Raw genomic sequence first — 17,545 nt, forward strand, 5'->3', positions numbered from 1 at the left:
TGTAATTTATTTTTTAATTAGTCTATGTTTAACATTTCTAATTAGCATCCAAACATTCGATATGATAAAATTTAAAATAAATTTCAGATGAACCAAACATTCGCAGTGTTCGCTTGGCTGTGACTGATGGCTGGTGCTGATTTGTTATGAGAGAACAGTACTGCTGACTGGCTATTAGCTGGTGGCTGGGGCTGATTTAGTATGAAAGAACATTATTGTTGGCTGGTTGACTGACAAACCAAGCGAACACGGTGTTGTTTATTTGGCAGCACGCCAAACCAAACCAGCCTTTAGGTGCTGTATCTCCGACTCCACCCGACTCTAAGTTTCAAAGGTTGCTCTTACGTGGTAAGACATGTGCATGCATGTCATTGTTCTTATAATCTTATGTTCTTTTCCTCGCAAAAAAAAGATCCAATGTTCTTCTCCTTTACTTAACAAATACTCCTATGCCTAACCTCTCTGCAAGCGTTAAGTTATTTCAAAAAGATGTCTTAACAACACTAGATATTATCAATTACTCTCTCCCAGCATCCTTATGTACTAAGGTTGACTTCCTTATCTTATTTCTCTGTTTGACCTATTATAATGTTTCTGGATGACACACTTTGAGTTACTCCTCAATCCGTCTTACAATATGACGGATCCTCGCATTTAAAATTTATCCACAATACACATCATCGCTTCCGATCCAATATATATACATAATCGTATCCTGGATTTCACATTTCCAAATTCAAACTGTTGCGGTTTGCTGATTTCAGACAGTGTCAGTAGAGCATTACTACTGTATTAGACAAACGGAATAACGATGACTATGATGTTTGCATCCTCCCAAAGCGGGGGGAAAAAAAGGAAGCCGTCAAATTCCAAAAATGAAGTCCTACTCCTTTATAAAGAAAAAAAAAGAAAAATGATCCGCCGTGCATAATCGATCCAACGGCCAGCACGGCCTCTTTAAATGCCTCCCACTTCAGACTTCACCATCCCCCTGTCCCCCCCAACCCCCAGGTCTCCGGCGAAGTCTCCCCCACACCGCGCTCCACATCTCGCCGGCGACAACCCAAAGACCCGCGCAAAATCCTCTTGATGCGGGGTTTATCTGCCGCCGCCGTCGCCTCCGTGTAGCCAATCGGATCGGAGCGGCGAGAGGGCCTTCGGGTCGGCACGCGTCTCGCCTACATGGCGGCGGCGCGAGGGGCCCGATCTGGGGTTTCGGCTGCCGCGGCGGTGCTTGTTTCGGTTCTGCTCGTGGGAGGCCTGGCCTCGGGCGGCGCGGGGGCCGAGATCCGCAGGCAGAAGAACGTGCAGGTGGCCCTTCGGGCCAAGTGGGCCGGCACGCCGCTACTGCTCGAAGCCAGGTGCGTTTGCTTTTGGCTGTGTTCGCTGGTAGTTTCGGTGGCTCTGTTTGATAGTGATATGAAAGCCTTTTGCGTTTTACTAGTAACTTTGGTCACTGAGGTTTAGCATTGAGAGCCCGAGCTACTCTTTAGATGGAAGCTATCTACTGTTTCAATTGTTTTTCTTTTTGAAATTTGAGTTGAATAGCTGATTTCAATGGAATTCAAATCGGCTAGGTTCCTTGTTTTCCTTTGGACTGTTAGCAACTGGTTAGTGCACTAGTACCATGGTTGTATGGAACACTCAAGGACCATGTGGCGCTTGATGTGGGTTGTGATAGACGGGTGCCCCAAGTTACTAGTATATTGCAACATTGATACTTCCAGAACTGAATATAGTATATTGCAACATTGGTGGTTTATGTGATCTTTTTTTTTCGTTAAAGTGGTGTACAAAATATTAAATTCTACAGAACAATATACATAGCATGCCTGTTCTGATAGTATTTTTTGTTTCTTTGTGCTGTCGACATACTATTAGATTCATATTTTTAAAGCTTCATCTTAGTATGAAAATTTTTGGCACTGTCTCACACTAGTATTATATGTATTGTTTCCTTAGGCCATACGTTTGCATCTTAAGCATAAGATGCAAAATTCACTGCAATGATTTCATATACATAAGATCCATTTGTTAATGGTGTAGATGCTTTGTTTGAATCTTTAAAGATGATTTAAACCTGGATGAAATTAAGTGAAATTTTGGTGCCCGTTCATCCTTAATTAGTACTCTAGTCAAAATGTCAAATTATGACATCAATCTCGTGGCCTATCCGAAATTGAGTTGAGACACTCGGTCAGATGCTAGGTATTGGACTAACATCAAGCTAGATTGATTGCACTTATGTATGCAACCAATCCTATTTTATTTTCTGGAGAAGCATCAGTGGATTGATCCAAAACTCTACTATCTAAAGAAGACAAATTTTTTCTTTTCTTTTGACAACCAATAAGCCAAATAAGTAAGTCTGTGGGCATAATATGGTAATATTGTCAAACCCGCACCTAGTTTTTTTTTCTCCTTTGTGGGAATATGCAGTTAGACTGATCTAGCATATACTCTTCTCTTGTATGGTTCTGATTTTGCACCTGTGGACCTGAGGAAACATAAACATAGTGTAGTTCATGTTAAGTAATATTTGCAGCATCGGTGTTGGTCGATCAATTTTACTTATGTTCCAAACAACACCTTAATAAATCTTCTGTTTACCACGTTTGTTAGTGAATTACTTTCAAAAGAAAGGAAGGATCTGTTTTGGGATTTTGTCAACCACTGGAAGGAACTGGACAAAGGCTCTGAATGTTTGACGGCAAAATGCTGTGCCCAGAAGATTGTTGAGGACGCCCGCACACTACTCAATGAGCCACTCTCTTCGATTTTTGAGTTTTCTCTTACCCTTCGATCAGCATCGCCAAGATTAGTGCTTTACAGGCAGCTTGCAGAGGAGTCATTATCTTCGGTTTCTATTAAGGATTCACCAGGGCAAATTTCTGGTCATGGTACTGGAGAAAATTTTGATGAGGCTGTAGGTCCTAACTCTTCTGGAGGAACTTGCTGCTGGGTGGACACAGGGAATGTTCTGCTGTTCAATTCAGCCGATCTACATGAATGGCTGGAGGGCTTGGGCAAGCTGTAAGTATCTTCCCTTTTCCTTAATTTTTCCCCTTGCCCAGGCTGCAAAATGGTTAACTCAGAATATTTGTTGAACAGAGCTGTGGACTCCACCGAACAACCTGAACTCTTTGACTTTGACCATGTATATCCTCGTGCAAATATTACCGCTCCAGTTGCTATATTTTATGGGGCTGTCGGGACAAAATGCTTCAAAGAGCTGCATGTTCAACTAGCAGAAGCATCAAAACAGGTAACATAGCATGCCTGTTTTGAGGGTGTACACATGAGATCATCAGGAAATAACAAACCGTAGAAAATGGTACCATTAGGTATAATACAAGGTCATTATTTGTTTGGTAGCTATCTTCCCACATATACTGACTTAGAGATGTTTCTACTATCTCGTTAACATGTACACGTTGATAGCCTATTGCTTCTTTTGAGTTCACCTCCCAAAGTCCCACACATGGCAAGAGAACTTAATGATTTTTTCACATTAGCAGTAATTGATGTGATGGCTTTATTGTTTGTACTTCTATTAATCATGCATACCTCTCTGACGATGTGGTACCTTGTTTTTGCTTAAGATACTTCCTATTTCTATTTGCATTTTCCTGAACAAGAAGTACATGCATAGGGTTTGGTGAACAATCATGATGTAATTTGTTGAGGACCCAACATGTTTTCCTCACCTTACCATTTCTAATGGCGATATAGTCATGAATGTCTCTGTTAAATTCAGCGTGCAAATGATATTTGCTATCAATATCTAGTGTATGTTTTAATTTGGCATCCTCTTCATGCTTGGTTTGTCTAATTTTGATGTATACGCTGTTCATAGGGAAAAGTCAGGTATGCTCTGCGCCCTGTCCTACCATCTGGATGTCAGGCTACATCTAGCTTTTGTGGTTCAATTGGTGCTTTAGATGCAGTCACCTTAAGTGGTTATGGGGTAGAGCTTGCCCTAAAAAACATGGAATACAAAGCCATGGATGACACTGCTATAAAGAAGGGTAATTCTGCTAGCTGTTTTCTTTGCACCAGAAGATGCACTGATTGCTTCTTAGTTCTTTTTTTCTGAAAACGAAAAATCATAGAATTATCAAGTAAATATGTGTCATGCGGAAAAGTAGCAAAAGTAGAAAAGATTGTGTCTTTGGCTGATTGAGCCCTGATTCTCTTTCCTTAATTTCGTTCTGATTGATCCCTGTCATTTGTTTCCTTTCCAGGTGTTCCTCTAGAAGATCCTAAGACTGAAGACCTCAGTCAAGAAGTCAGAGGGTTTATATTTTCCAAGATTCTGGTTTGTTCTATTCAGATAGCAGCTTAACTATTGGAATTTCAATGCGATGTTTAAATAAAGAAGTGTTGATTATTATTTGTATGTATTTTATATTGATTTCTAGGAACGGAAGCCGGAACTAAATGCTGAGATTATGGCCTTCAGAGATTATCTGTTGTCGTCAACAGTATCTGACACACTTGAAGTATGGGAACTCAAAGGTATTGTTGCCTACTTGCCATAAATTGATAACTATTGCTCAGATTTATCTGCATTTTTGGTTGTCCAACAGCGAGCACATCATTTTTTGAACGGGAAAACTTCTAGTGCATCATTTTACATTATAAAAGCACCTTTTTATTTCCCGTCTGCTCCACACTGCAGATCTGGGTCATCAGACAGCACAGCGGATCGTTCAAGCATCGGATCCTTTACAGTCAATGCAGGAAATAAATCAAAATTTCCCAAGTATAGTTTCTTCACTATCACGAATGAAGGTACTGTTACATCGTACTCACTTTAAACATCGATATATGCACATAAATAATGATGACTAATATGTTTTTTCTCTACTTTATTTCCAATGCATCCATACAAATCATGAAATTGCTTTGATGACTACTGACAACAATACCATGTTTCTACAGCTTGACAATTCCATTAAAGATGAAATTATTGCAAATCAGCGAATGGTTCCACCTGGCAAGTCACTGATGGCTTTGAATGGTGCTTTGATTAATATTGAGGATCTTGATCTCTACCTGTATGTTCTAACATTCTTTCTGGATAGTGTTGTTTCTGATTATTTTACTCTTTTTTTTAAACCTTGCTTAGCTACAACTACAAGCACCTTAGCTATTTGCTTCCTGCCTTAGCATGCCAAAATATACTCCAATCAATGTACCCTTGAACTCCTGGATAGTGATCCCACACCGCTTTCCATTAGAAACTATGCAGCGGCTAATGCATAATCACAATTCTGACGGTTCCAAACTTATAATGAAACAAAGATATTGGAACATATTATTATATTGTCTCTTTTAAAGGGAAATGCCACGTACCCAAATCTCCACCCACAGGGTCACATCCAAACCAAAAGGAAAGAACATACGCCCAACTAGCTGATTACAAACAATTGTTGTTGAGATGACAGTGGCACAAGAGTTGCTTATAAATCCCTCGCAAATCTGTCCACTTATTCAGGAGGATTTGTTAGCAGAGTTTGCTTGATAATTCTTGTCAGTTCATTTGCTTTTTCTCTCCAGCAGATCCTGACATTTTTCCAACTATGTACCCGGCTTATTATCAAGCTAATGTTCCCCATCTTTCCTTGTATCACTTCAGCCATGATATTCTACCAGGCACACACTCTCTGTATTTGCTGATGTGTTCTGTTTTCATCTTCTTTTGGGCCAAGCTTACACTAATCTCCTGACTCTGTATAGCCGATTCACAAAAATGATTATCAATTTTGCTGTCTGATACTCAATATGATCCTAAAGTAGATATTTTATTTTTCATTATGACTTATTCGATAGGTTAATGGATATGGTCCACGGAGAATTATCCCTGGCTGATCAGTTCGCCCGGTTAAAGGTGAAGTTTAAGAAATATGTTGGGAGTACTATTTTTGTTTCACTCCAGCTTTTTTTTTTCAATGCTTGTTACAGAACTTCTGTGTTCTGATACCACTATTTTGCTTTGCTAGTTGTGGTGCATTTAAACCGTAAAAGTGTTTTGTTTGACGATACACCATTTGTCTTAGTAATTAACGTCAATTCTGAATATTATAATAGGAGCACAGTACAATGTATTTTACAAATTCAGAATATTAAAAGGAGTACAGGACAATGTATTTGTAAAACGATAAACAACATTTCTGTTCTCTAGTTAGGATTGTGGAATAATTTCTTTTTCCAAATGGTGCCATTGGGCATCATAGTCATCCTTATTAACGATAAACAACTCAAAAGCGTAGTATCATATCCTGGATAATTAACAATAAACCCACCTTACTCAAATCATATTCATATTCATATTCAGTATGATCATTGATTTTGGGCAAAAAGCCATATTTTGTCATCTTAGCATGAAATTAAATTACTCCTGATTTTTTCTGCAATTCTGTTATTCTTTCTAGTATTCGAGATGTATTTTCAATTTTTCACTGAGTGAGAGTTATTTTCTAATTGACGTCTAATCTTTACCAGTTGCCTCAAAGTGCTGCCCGCAAGATCCTGTCAGCTCCTCCACCAGCAGAATCTAATTCCTTTCGCGTTGACTTTCGGTCTTCTCATGTGCATTATCTTAATAACCTGGAGGAAGATGACATGTACAGAAGATGGAGAAGCAACATCCAGGAGGTTTTAATCGCTTCTCATTTTCTTGGCGCCATTGAGTGGAGATTGTCATTTTGTTTTTTGCTTTGCTTTTCCAGTTTGCCAAGAAAATAAGAAGTTGCAATATATCTTTCCATGCCTTTAGGCGCATAGGGTACCATAACTACAATATCCTTTTTTTTTGTTAATGAGAAATATTAATATCTTGTAACCATGTCCTCTTAGATAGGCTCACATAAATTTCACGGACTATCAACTCCAATATCATTTTTTAGTTTGCATGGTCGTCAACAGGAGTCTCTGTTTGCTATTCCTATCAAAGTTGGCAGATTAGTTGTTTTGCTTATGCTATTCAATCTACTTGGCTACTGGCTTTCCCTTTTGTGTATCCCTTAGTCATATTGTCTCATGCAACTACAGCCATTATTACCTTGTGCAATTTATTAATTTAATGATGGTCTCTCTCCTTTTTCCTGTGTAGCTATTGATGCCAGTCTTCCCTGGTCAGATGCGTTACATCCGTAAAAATCTCTTCCATGCTGTTTATGTGTTTGATCCTGCTTCAGCCTGTGGTGCAGAGGCTAGTCTCTCGCTTACCTCTTTGAATTTCTTATTCTTTGTGTACTTCTATTATTTATTGACGTCTAGTCTATTTCTGTATCTCTTTAAAATATACAGACCATTGACATGGTCCTATCTCTCTATCAAGATAATGTCCCTATAAGGTTTGGTATCGTAATGTATTCTTCAAGGCTCATCAATGTCATTGAAGAAAGTGATGGCAGTCTTCCATTAAATGATGGAGAAGACACTTCCATTTTGGTAATCATTTGTTTATTTTCAATATTTTTTCACTGCAATTTCTTGAGTATTTGTTGTTTTGAAGAAAAAAATTAGTCACTTGCTTTACATTATATCATAAAACATCCTTATGTTGGGGTTGACTATTTACCTTATTTCCTGGCCTTTATCACTAGTGCTGTTTAGGTATATGAATGATGATGAAAGTACACAGCCACTTTTTTCTTCATATGTATTATAGGCATGATGTCCATTTTTTATTTTCAGGAATAATGCCCTCCAGTGTACATAAAATGGATTAGATTTTTTTTGTGTCATTAAAGGTACTTGTGCTACTTTACTAACTTTTTTCCTCCTATTTACAGATAACAAGGCTTTTCCTGTACATCAAGGAAACATACTCAACACAGTTGGCATTTGAATTCCTCAGCAATGTGAGTGAACCAATTGAGTTCCCAGTTATAATTGAAACAAGGAGCCTGTTCGTAAAGATAATTTCTAGCTGCTTCTTGATAATATTTTGTGCGGTTCAGTTATTTCAATGTTTGTTTGTGTTCAGTAGTTTTGTATTCTAGGTTAATTTGATGCCTGTAAAGGTGAGCTTTGCATATAAGTCAACTTGGTTTTAGCATAAGATGCTTATCACATCGGTATTTTTTGCCCCTCTGAATAGTGAAGGCATTCAGTTTCATCCTGAATAGAAGTGTTGGACAAGTCACTGCATATTTGCAATCACTGTAGGCTGAACTGGTTTGTGTGGCCGCATGCCAATTTGTGCTGAAATGGCCCTTCTCTTGTTTATTAAAAGTTGGTAGTTGTATATGTCCTGCCATGATTGTTCGCCCAATTTGTCCCCAAATTCTGGGCAATCCACCAATTTTTAACTGAATGTCCCAAGCTACTCTTATTATACCTACCACGCCCTATTTTGCTGCCTTGTTTTTACGTTTTTTGAGATATTATTGGTTGATAGTTTGTTGTTTTGAAAATCCTACTAAGAAAATGATTGCCTAGCTATGTGTGTTGGTCAAGAGTTCATATTTCTTTGTTCGGCAAGTTTGACAATGGATGTTTTATAGCCTCTTTTAATTACAGTACTGTTATTATGGTCTAGTAGAACCATAATATTGTTCTTTTGTAAAAAAACCATAATTCAATTCTTTTGCACTGTTAATAATCATCCAAATTATACTGCCTGTAGATTTTCTGAAACTTATATTATTTTTACCTTCGACAGATACATAAATCAAGGAATGGTGAAGATTACTACAGTGAAGATCTTATTGAAGCTCATCATGTTGAAGGGGCATTTGTTGATTCATTATTGTAAGCATTTTCACTGGATTATATTGTTTTGGAGATTATTGACCTAGCAGAATTGTTATGTTTTTTTTCTTTTTCTATTGCTTGTTTCTGGCAATATGCAGGTCAAGTGCTAAATCTCACCCACAAGATGTGCTGCTAAAGTTACAAAAAGATAACATGTACAAGGAAGAGGCTGAACAAAGTTCTCGTTTTGTTCACAAGCTTGGGTTGTATAAGCTGCAGTGTTGTCTATTGATGAATGGACTCGTCCATGAATCAAATGAGGTAACTATTACTTAAGGAAAGTATATAAGATCTTTAGATGAAATAACTAATATGTGCCATTTTACTGCCTTTAATACTCGCTGAAGGATGCGACCATGAATGCTATGAATGACGAGCTTCCTAGGATTCAAGAACAAGTTTATTATGGGCATATCCAATCCCATACAGATGTTTTAGAGAAGTTTTTGTCGGAAAGTAGCTACAAGCGGTACAACCCATCAGTAAGTACAAATATTTCTGAAAAAATGCACCACATTGATTTTCATTCAATAATCATGGAATTCTGTTCCTTCAGATTACTGGCAAGAGTGCAGTGAAGAAATTTGTTTCGCTCTTTGCATCGTATCATCAGGAAGACTCTGTATTTAATGACATGAAGTACTTACAGTCTCCTGGAAGTATGTTTCTTATTAATATTTCTTGTATCTCGTCATCCATTGTCAGAGAATATTCCTGTTCACATATAGCTGTCAAATCTGTCTGCAGCTGCAGATGACGCGAAACCTGTAACTCATCTACTTGCTATTGATCTTTCGTCAAAAGTTGGAACAAAATTGCTTCATGAGGCCATAAGTTACCTGGTAGATGCAGCAGATATCTTTTCATACCTATTTAGTGTGCTGTTCATGATGTTTCTGTTGATATTGTCTTCCTTTTTGCCATATAGATGGACGGGACTGATAGAGCTCGTGTTGGTCTGCTACTATATGTCCGCAGTGGTTGTTCACCGCCCATTCTACTTCTGAAAGATATCTTTGATAGAACTATTTCATCTTTCAGGTTTGTTCCTCATAAACTTTACTTCAGGGGAAATGCTGCATTGTATAAACAATTGTTTCTGTTCTTAGCGATTCATAATAGTGAGTTTTTAAAATCTAATCTAGTGGTTTTCTTGTGCTAGCTACAAAGAAAAGGTATTGGTCTTCCTGCACGAGCTCTTGAAATTTTATGAAGCGCAACCTACGCCTGCCTCTTCAGTTGCTGGTGATGATTGGACTAGAACTATGATGGAAATGGTCTATAGCTTAGCTGCTGAAACTGCTTTGCCCGTTGATGATTATAAAGCATGGTTTAAAAGTTTCTCTGCTGATACAGTTCCCAAAGGGATGGATAAGGTCTGTATCTGAGTTTGTCCACTCTTTGCAATATTCTCGGTTTCTCACTTTAAGTAAATCATAACTATAGGTAATTTGTATATTAGCTGTATTAACCAATTTAATATCGCCATTATGAAAAACCAACTTTATCTCACTAACTGGACAGTTTTCCATATGTTTCAGCTTTTTTTTCTCTTTCAGTTTCCTATGAAACAGAAGTATACCATTTGTTTCTTTTTTCTTTTGCAGTTATCTGACTTCCTATTTGGGCAATTGGGGCTTGTGTTTGGTAGTAATGCTGTCATAACCAATGGACGGGTAAGCTTTATGGTTCATGTTGACCAGCTTAATGAACCATAATTCTTGGTGGCTGGCAACATGCCATTACCTATTAGTATTTCTGTAGGTCTTGGTGCAGTTTACAAATAGATACATTATTTGATTATCATGGATTATATGCTCAAGAAAACAATTAATTTTAGCCGGAAGGTTTATATTAACTGATTTCTAAGGCAGCTTATGTAGTTTCATGCTTACATTACATTTTAACTTTCAGGTTTTTGTTATGAATGAAGGAGAACCATTTTTAGCCAATGACTTAGGTCTCCTCGAGTCTATGGAGTATGATTTGAGAACAAAATACATATTTGAAATAATTGAAGAGGTTGAATTTGCTGGTCTTGACCCTGATGACATGACAAGGTAAGTATCAGGCATGCAATAGTTCCAGTAGCTTTTCTATAAGGCTTTAATTAGCTGCACATAAGGAGTCAATGATGTATGGACTAGTCTGATTGGTGTATTCTTAAATATTTTGTAATGTACATGTTTTTACTATGCTCTATGCTCCTCTGTAGTTGACAATTTGGTCTGGATACCTCATAAGTTTCTGGATTTTATTCTCCATTTTTGTTTGGTTCTTTTTTTTATCTTTTGGGCGACAGTTAAATAAGGTCACTATACTTGCTATATAAAAATTATTTGGCCCCTGAAGGAACACTCATCTTGAATGATAAGAAATAAAATACAATGTTACACCCTTTTCTTTTTGATAAATCCCAATCAATGTACTTTCTTTGCAGCCAATTCTACAGCGACATCGCCATGTTGGTCTCATCATCAATGTCTGTTCGTGAAAGGCCATCTGAAAGAGCACATTTTGAAATTTTGCATGCAGAACATAGGTATTTCCTGATTTGTTTTGCGTGGAGAAGTGTCCTATGGAACATATGTTGTTATCAAATATTGCTATTTCATAACATGGTATTGTCATACTAGACCGATGACACATGCTGGTCACACTGGTAACTGGTCTATCACTGAACGAAACAACTTTAGGAGGAACTGGGGAACCTTTACGGCTATACTTGTCTGCAAACTAGTTAGTTTCCCTTAAAACTCTACAGAATTGGACAAGTAGATAGTTCGAGTACCAAATTAGTGAAAACCGAGAAACCTGGTAGAAAGTGAATCATTGTAATTTGGAGGAATGGTCCTAGTATAAAGTCCTTAAAACTTGCCGGGTTTAGAAAAAACTGTGGTTCACATCCATTTCTAATTTCCTGCAGTTCTATTTTTTAGTATTAGATGCTTATGTATTATCAATGAAATTATTTATTGAAACACAAACTTTTATGTCTTTGGTCCATTATTTAATTGGAATATTCCTTCAATACCATGACAATGAAACCTGTTATGCCGTCAGGTACTCAGCTGTGTTGCTTGATTTTTGGACTTTCTTTTTAATAAATGCTGTTATGTGTATCGAAATGCTTTTAGGACCAAACTTTGTTGAATTGCATTTATCTGTACAAGTAAGAAGCTTTCAACATTGAAATTGTGAAGAGAAGTAATAAATTAATCCACAAACTGAGCACAGATGCAGGCTTTCCTTTTCAACTAAGCTTTAAGTCCTATGCACTGAGTTGTACTATAGTATGGACTACTCTTTGAACTTAGTTGGTAACTTACAGTTGCATTCTTTTTCTCTGCCATGCAGTGCCATCAAATTGAATAATGAGAATTCAAGTATTCACATTGATGCTGTCATTGATCCACTAAGTCCCACTGGGCAAAAACTTGCCCCACTTCTACGCATACTCTGGAAACAGATTCAGCCGAGCATGAGGATTGTACTTAATCCTATTGTATGTAATCTTATTCTTCTTAGTTTATTATTCTACATCAAAGTTGACTCAGATCTCTGCTTTTGTGTAGTTTGAAAATCTGAATTATTAGTCTGAGAATGAACCAAGTAGTAATTATATAGGGGCATCTTGTTCCTGCTAGTAGGGACTATTGAATATTAGGTCGCATAACTGGCCCAGTTGTTAATAAAGCTGATAATGCAACAAGTTGAACGGCCTGAGCATTTTGTGCTTGCGCATGCAATTCTATTTCCCGCAAGCTTTCCTTTTGACTGAATATGAATGGTGTTATCAAATATTGCATTCCATGGTAATAGAGTTCAGTTACACATTGGTGTAATATTGCATTCCATGGTTTGTATGTATATTCCCATATAATTCTTTTCATTCTATCTGTTTGATCTGCATCTTTAGCAAATCAGTGGGCTATGTACAACTTTACAAACATTTTTAATTGTAGTTGCAGAAGTTTATTTGTTTGAAATTTATGGTTGGAGAGTTTGTTTGAAGCTATAAAGAATTACTATGCCTAAGCTTGTTGATTCGTAGAGATGATTTTATAATCGTATCTATGTTTGATGTAAACTTTCTTGATATTTCAGAGTTCCCTTGTAGATCTCCCCTTAAAGAACTTCTACAGATTTGTTCTTCCATCAATGGTAAGGGGCATATATCTAATGATTAGCTCATTACCACTATTACCTGCAGTAATGTTTTATCACTCGGTATGCAGGATGATTTTAGCAATACAGATTATTCTGTACATGGGCCTAAAGCTTTCTTCGCAAATATGCCACTTTCAAAAACTCTTACAATGAACATAGATGTTCCAGAACCATGGCTTGTTGAACCAGTTGTTGCCATGTAAGTTAGCCATCAAATATTAAGCAATCATCAGAAAATGATTTTATGCTGCAGTACATCACCTTATTTTGGTTGTTCTCCATGTGCAGCCATGATTTAGACAACATTCTTCTAGAGAATCTCGGTGATGTTAGAACTTTGCAGGCAGTATTTGAACTTGAAGCTCTCCTCTTGACAGGTATGCGTATGATCATTTGATGACATTGTTTGGTTCCGGTGAATCACATAACAAAGAAAAGAAATTTCTTTCAGGCCACTGCATGGAAAAAGACCGAGACCCTCCCCGTGGTCTGCAGTTTATCCTTGGTACAAAACAAAGACCACACATGGTAGACACACTTGTCATGGCCAACTTGGGTTACTGGCAGATGAAAGTCTCCCCTGGTGTGTGGTACCTACAATTGGCTCCTGGCCGTAGTGCCGATCTATATGAGCTACCTCCAAAACTCATTGCCATTGATAGCTTGAGAGGCAAACTAATGCACATTGAAGTGCAAAAGAAGAAAGGCAAGGAGCGTGAGGAGTTACTAAATGCTGCGGATGACTACCACTTTCAGGAAAACATGGTCTGTTTCTTATTTTGGTACTAGCATACCTTTGAAACTCTATTGATCACTTCTTTTAAAATATTTTTGAATGCAGGATAACAAAGGCTGGAATAACAATATTCTGAAATGGGCTTCTAGTCTCATTAGTGGTGATACATCATCAAAAAATAAAGCTGATAAAATCACCGTAAGTAATTATATTTCCAGGTATCTAGGTTCATCTTACTGCACATACTTCAAACAAGGCATATAACAGCAAAACCAAATAGTGCTCCTGAAGGATACTACCAAAACTCCATGAATTTTGTGTATACAATTATTCTAGTCTAGTATAGTTTACATAAAAACTCTGCTGATCTAGACCAGCCTACAAGTACACTGATGACTTAAAAGGTACAAAATGGTCGGTACACAATGAGAGAGATTCAGAAAGCTATTCAGATCCTTATTTATTTTTTCCTTTTGAACTGTAATTGCACCTTTCTTTGAGAATACTGAGAAGGCGAAAACCTCGAACATTTGGAAAAAGCTGAACATTGTATGGAAGCTCAATTGTCTGCTTGCTTACATTAGTGAATGGTGAACTGTAATTATATCATTGCTTGACTTGATCTGTGAAATACTAGTATCATGGATATTTATTTGTAGGGAAACAAGTATTCCACCCATAGAAGTTACTAGAGTTACATGGATGCCTGTAGAATCTGTTACTGCCTGTAGAATATGTTACTGGTTATATTTAACATTTAGTGTCTAGAGGAATACCTGACAATTTTGCTGTATCTTTATTCAGGACCGAAAGGATGGAAGACACGGGGAGACTATAAACATTTTCTCTGTTGCTTCTGGGCATCTGTAAGTCTCCATTTCTAGGATGTTTTATCTTCTTTTTTTACCGATTTGCTTGTGGTCATGTCATGTGTACCCAATCACTTGCTGTCTTCGAAGGTGAAGAAATGACATGATTCAGGTTGTTTTTCATATTGAACCATAACAAAACCTGACTCCCATAAAGTTTAATGTCACTAGAGGCCTAGAGCTAATTGTTAATTATATCATACAAACTTTGCAACATACTGTGTTCAGTGCCCGATGAACATTCTGAAAAGTAATGAGAGCGTTTGATTTAGTTGAGTTCTGTGTTGCAGGTATGAGCGTTTCCTCAAAATAATGATTTTGAGTGTTCTGAAGAAGACGCAGAGGCCTGTGAAGTTTTGGTTCATAAAGAACTATCTATCTCCACAGTTCAAGGTACATGAACTGTGGCTGAATTGATTAATTAATTAACGGATATTAGACATATCTATTGCTAACCTTCCTGCTGCCAGGATGTCATACCCCACATGGCCCAGGAATATGGATTCGAATATGAGCTCATCACATATAAATGGCCAACATGGTTACACAAGCAGAAAGAGAAGCAAAGAATTATATGGGCATATAAGATATTATTTCTGGATGTCATATTTCCACTTTCATTGAGGAAGGTATTTTTTCCGTGGTGTGATCATCGTGTGATCCGTGCAATTTCATCATTTTTAGCACATTAAAGCAATCTGGCCATATTTGGTTCTAATAATTTCTTCCCATGTTACTTTCTGTATAGGTGATTTTTGTTGATGCTGATCAAATTGTGAGAGCAGACATGGGAGAACTATATGACATGAACCTGAAGGGTCGTCCACTTGCATATACTCCATTCTGCGATAACAACAAGGACATGGATGGCTATCGATTTTGGAAGCAAGTTAGTCACTTATTTACGATAAATCATGTTACTGCCACATAAATTGTTCATGGTAGTATAAAAATGTACTTGTTTTCACTGAAACTTTTTTTTTTTACCCTTTTTGAAGGGTTTTTGGAAAGATCATCTGCGAGGAAGACCATACCATATCAGGTGGGTGATTCTTTCCATCAATTATGCTGCAATTAAATTATTGCTAATGTTTTTTTTAAACAATACAACTTGTTGGTATTCCAGTGCACTTTATGTTGTTGATTTGGCCAAATTTCGGCAAACTGCTGCTGGGGATACTCTACGTGTCTTCTATGAACAACTCAGCAAGGACCCCAACAGTCTCTCTAATCTTGATCAGGTAACTGAATTCCTAATGCATCTATTTTATTTACCTTGCACACAGTAGGACCACTGATGGGATCGATCACTGGTTTGAAAATTGACGTTTTAATAAAGAGACTGTAAGGATCATGCCTGGGCATAGGTGTACAATTTAGATGAAATTCATGTTGAATTTAGAAGCAAGCTTGCAAGAGTACAGCATGTTAGACATTGCTAAACTAAAAACTTCGAAATGAATAGACTTTGGAAAATGTAGAAATGCAGTGGGAATCTTCGTTCCAGTAAAAATGAAGTTATACGTGATCAGGGCCTCCTGCTGCACAGACAAGTCCTGCTGGTGATGGAAGTAATGTAGTGGGCACCGTTATCTTTCACCTCCAACCCAAACTTACCTCATCAGTCATCACATACAATGATACAAACCACACGATCTAATGCCAGTTCCCACTGGGACTAGTACTTCCTATTGTTGGAGTGTGCCGGGATATTTGCAAAATCCTGTTTTTAGAACCCTGCCATAAGGTATGAGATCCATTGAAAGCAAGTACAAAGTGCGTTTTGTTGATTTGAATGTCTGACAGAATAAGATTCTGTATTCAGTAGCTGTTCCATGTTATATAATTGCATCTGTATAAATGTGATGTTGCAATGCTTATTTGGAACACATTAACATTCAGGATCTCCCAAATTATGCTCAACATACTGTCCCTATATTCTCTCTTCCTCAAGAATGGCTATGGTGTGAATCTTGGTGTGGAAATGCCACGAAGGCTAGAGCAAAGACCATTGATCTATGCAACAATCCAATGACAAAGGAGCCAAAGCTTCAGGTAATGTTACAGTCCAGGAGTTTTTTTTTCAAAAAAGGAGTTTTTTTTCCTTCTTTTTTGCAAGCATTCCTGATTTGCTAAACTTCTACACCCTCTTTCTAGGGTGCTAGAAGAATAGTTCCGGAGTGGGCTGGGCTTGACAGTGAAGCACGCCAGTTTACTGCACGAATTTTGGGGGATAATCTTGAGCCTCCGGAAGCCACTTCCCCACCATCTGAGACACAGAACCCCGGTGATAAAGACACTGATCAGAATGTGAAAGATGAGCTATGATCCATAGCTGTTTTCCAGTCTTTATCGTACTGACTGAAGGTCTGATGCCTCAGCAATCAGCAGTTGACGACATAGCTAGCAGAAGGGCTAACTAAACGCAGGTACCACATCATATGAATTCGTCAAAACGCTAGACCTGGAGTCCTGGACTATGTTGGTTTTGCGCCTGAAGTTTCTTACCATGAGGCATGCACCGTAAGCCAGGTATTGAGGTTACGCTAATCATTTCCAGACCTGTCACCATCTTGTTAGAATAGGTTAACATGTGAGTCAGCTGGGGTGAAGATCTGGTCTGCTGCATACAGTGTAACAGTCAACATTTCAGAGGTTCCTGTGACGCTGTAAAATTTGTTGGTAGCTGCCAGTCCAAAGGCAACAGCAGGCTGGGAGCTAAAACGCCCGAGAATTTTGTAGTCACCAGTTAAGACGCTCAGTAAGACGATGCTTGTCGCTTGAACTTCATACATTGAAATTTTCTTCCATGACATTTGGTCATTCTGTGGCTATCGGTTGGATCCATAACACACCAATTCCGTGTTTTGATCATTCTCGTGTAGAACTTAGGGGTGCCAATTGGTAACCATTAGGTGCCTTTCCAACCCTCTCTAGTTCAAAATTTTGTACTAATTCTCCAAAACAATATCTTAATTTGAAAAATTAGTACAAAATTAAAAAG

At 37.8% G+C, this 17,545-nt stretch overlaps 1 protein-coding gene across 1 annotated transcript; it reads left to right on the forward strand.

Annotated features, from left to right (window-relative positions):
• The first annotated feature begins 959 nt into the window (after nucleotides 1–959).
• Nucleotides 960–17,364, forward strand: LOC120691810 (UDP-glucose:glycoprotein glucosyltransferase-like). The gene is made up of 37 exons (XM_039975003.1): nucleotides 960–1,361; nucleotides 2,623–3,033; nucleotides 3,112–3,265; nucleotides 3,857–4,028; nucleotides 4,245–4,318; nucleotides 4,422–4,518; nucleotides 4,682–4,794; nucleotides 4,945–5,060; nucleotides 5,836–5,893; nucleotides 6,508–6,660; nucleotides 7,118–7,216; nucleotides 7,315–7,458; nucleotides 7,803–7,871; nucleotides 8,675–8,763; nucleotides 8,865–9,027; nucleotides 9,114–9,248; nucleotides 9,323–9,425; nucleotides 9,514–9,608; nucleotides 9,695–9,807; nucleotides 9,929–10,142; nucleotides 10,374–10,442; nucleotides 10,681–10,826; nucleotides 11,207–11,308; nucleotides 12,124–12,271; nucleotides 12,874–12,930; nucleotides 13,005–13,135; nucleotides 13,225–13,313; nucleotides 13,388–13,701; nucleotides 13,778–13,870; nucleotides 14,477–14,538; nucleotides 14,832–14,934; nucleotides 15,012–15,170; nucleotides 15,290–15,430; nucleotides 15,540–15,583; nucleotides 15,668–15,782; nucleotides 16,444–16,596; nucleotides 16,699–17,364. Exons 1-37 carry the CDS (start codon nucleotides 1,183–1,185, stop codon nucleotides 16,867–16,869), a joined length of 4,848 nt encoding a protein of 1,615 aa, XP_039830937.1. The 5' UTR covers nucleotides 960–1,182; the 3' UTR covers nucleotides 16,870–17,364.
• Nucleotides 17,365–17,545: the final 181 nt, after the last annotated feature.

Source organism: Panicum virgatum, chromosome 9N (genome assembly GCF_016808335.1).
Source record: "Panicum virgatum strain AP13 chromosome 9N, P.virgatum_v5, whole genome shotgun sequence".
In the NCBI taxonomy this organism is placed as follows: Eukaryota; Viridiplantae; Streptophyta; class Magnoliopsida; order Poales; family Poaceae; genus Panicum; species Panicum virgatum.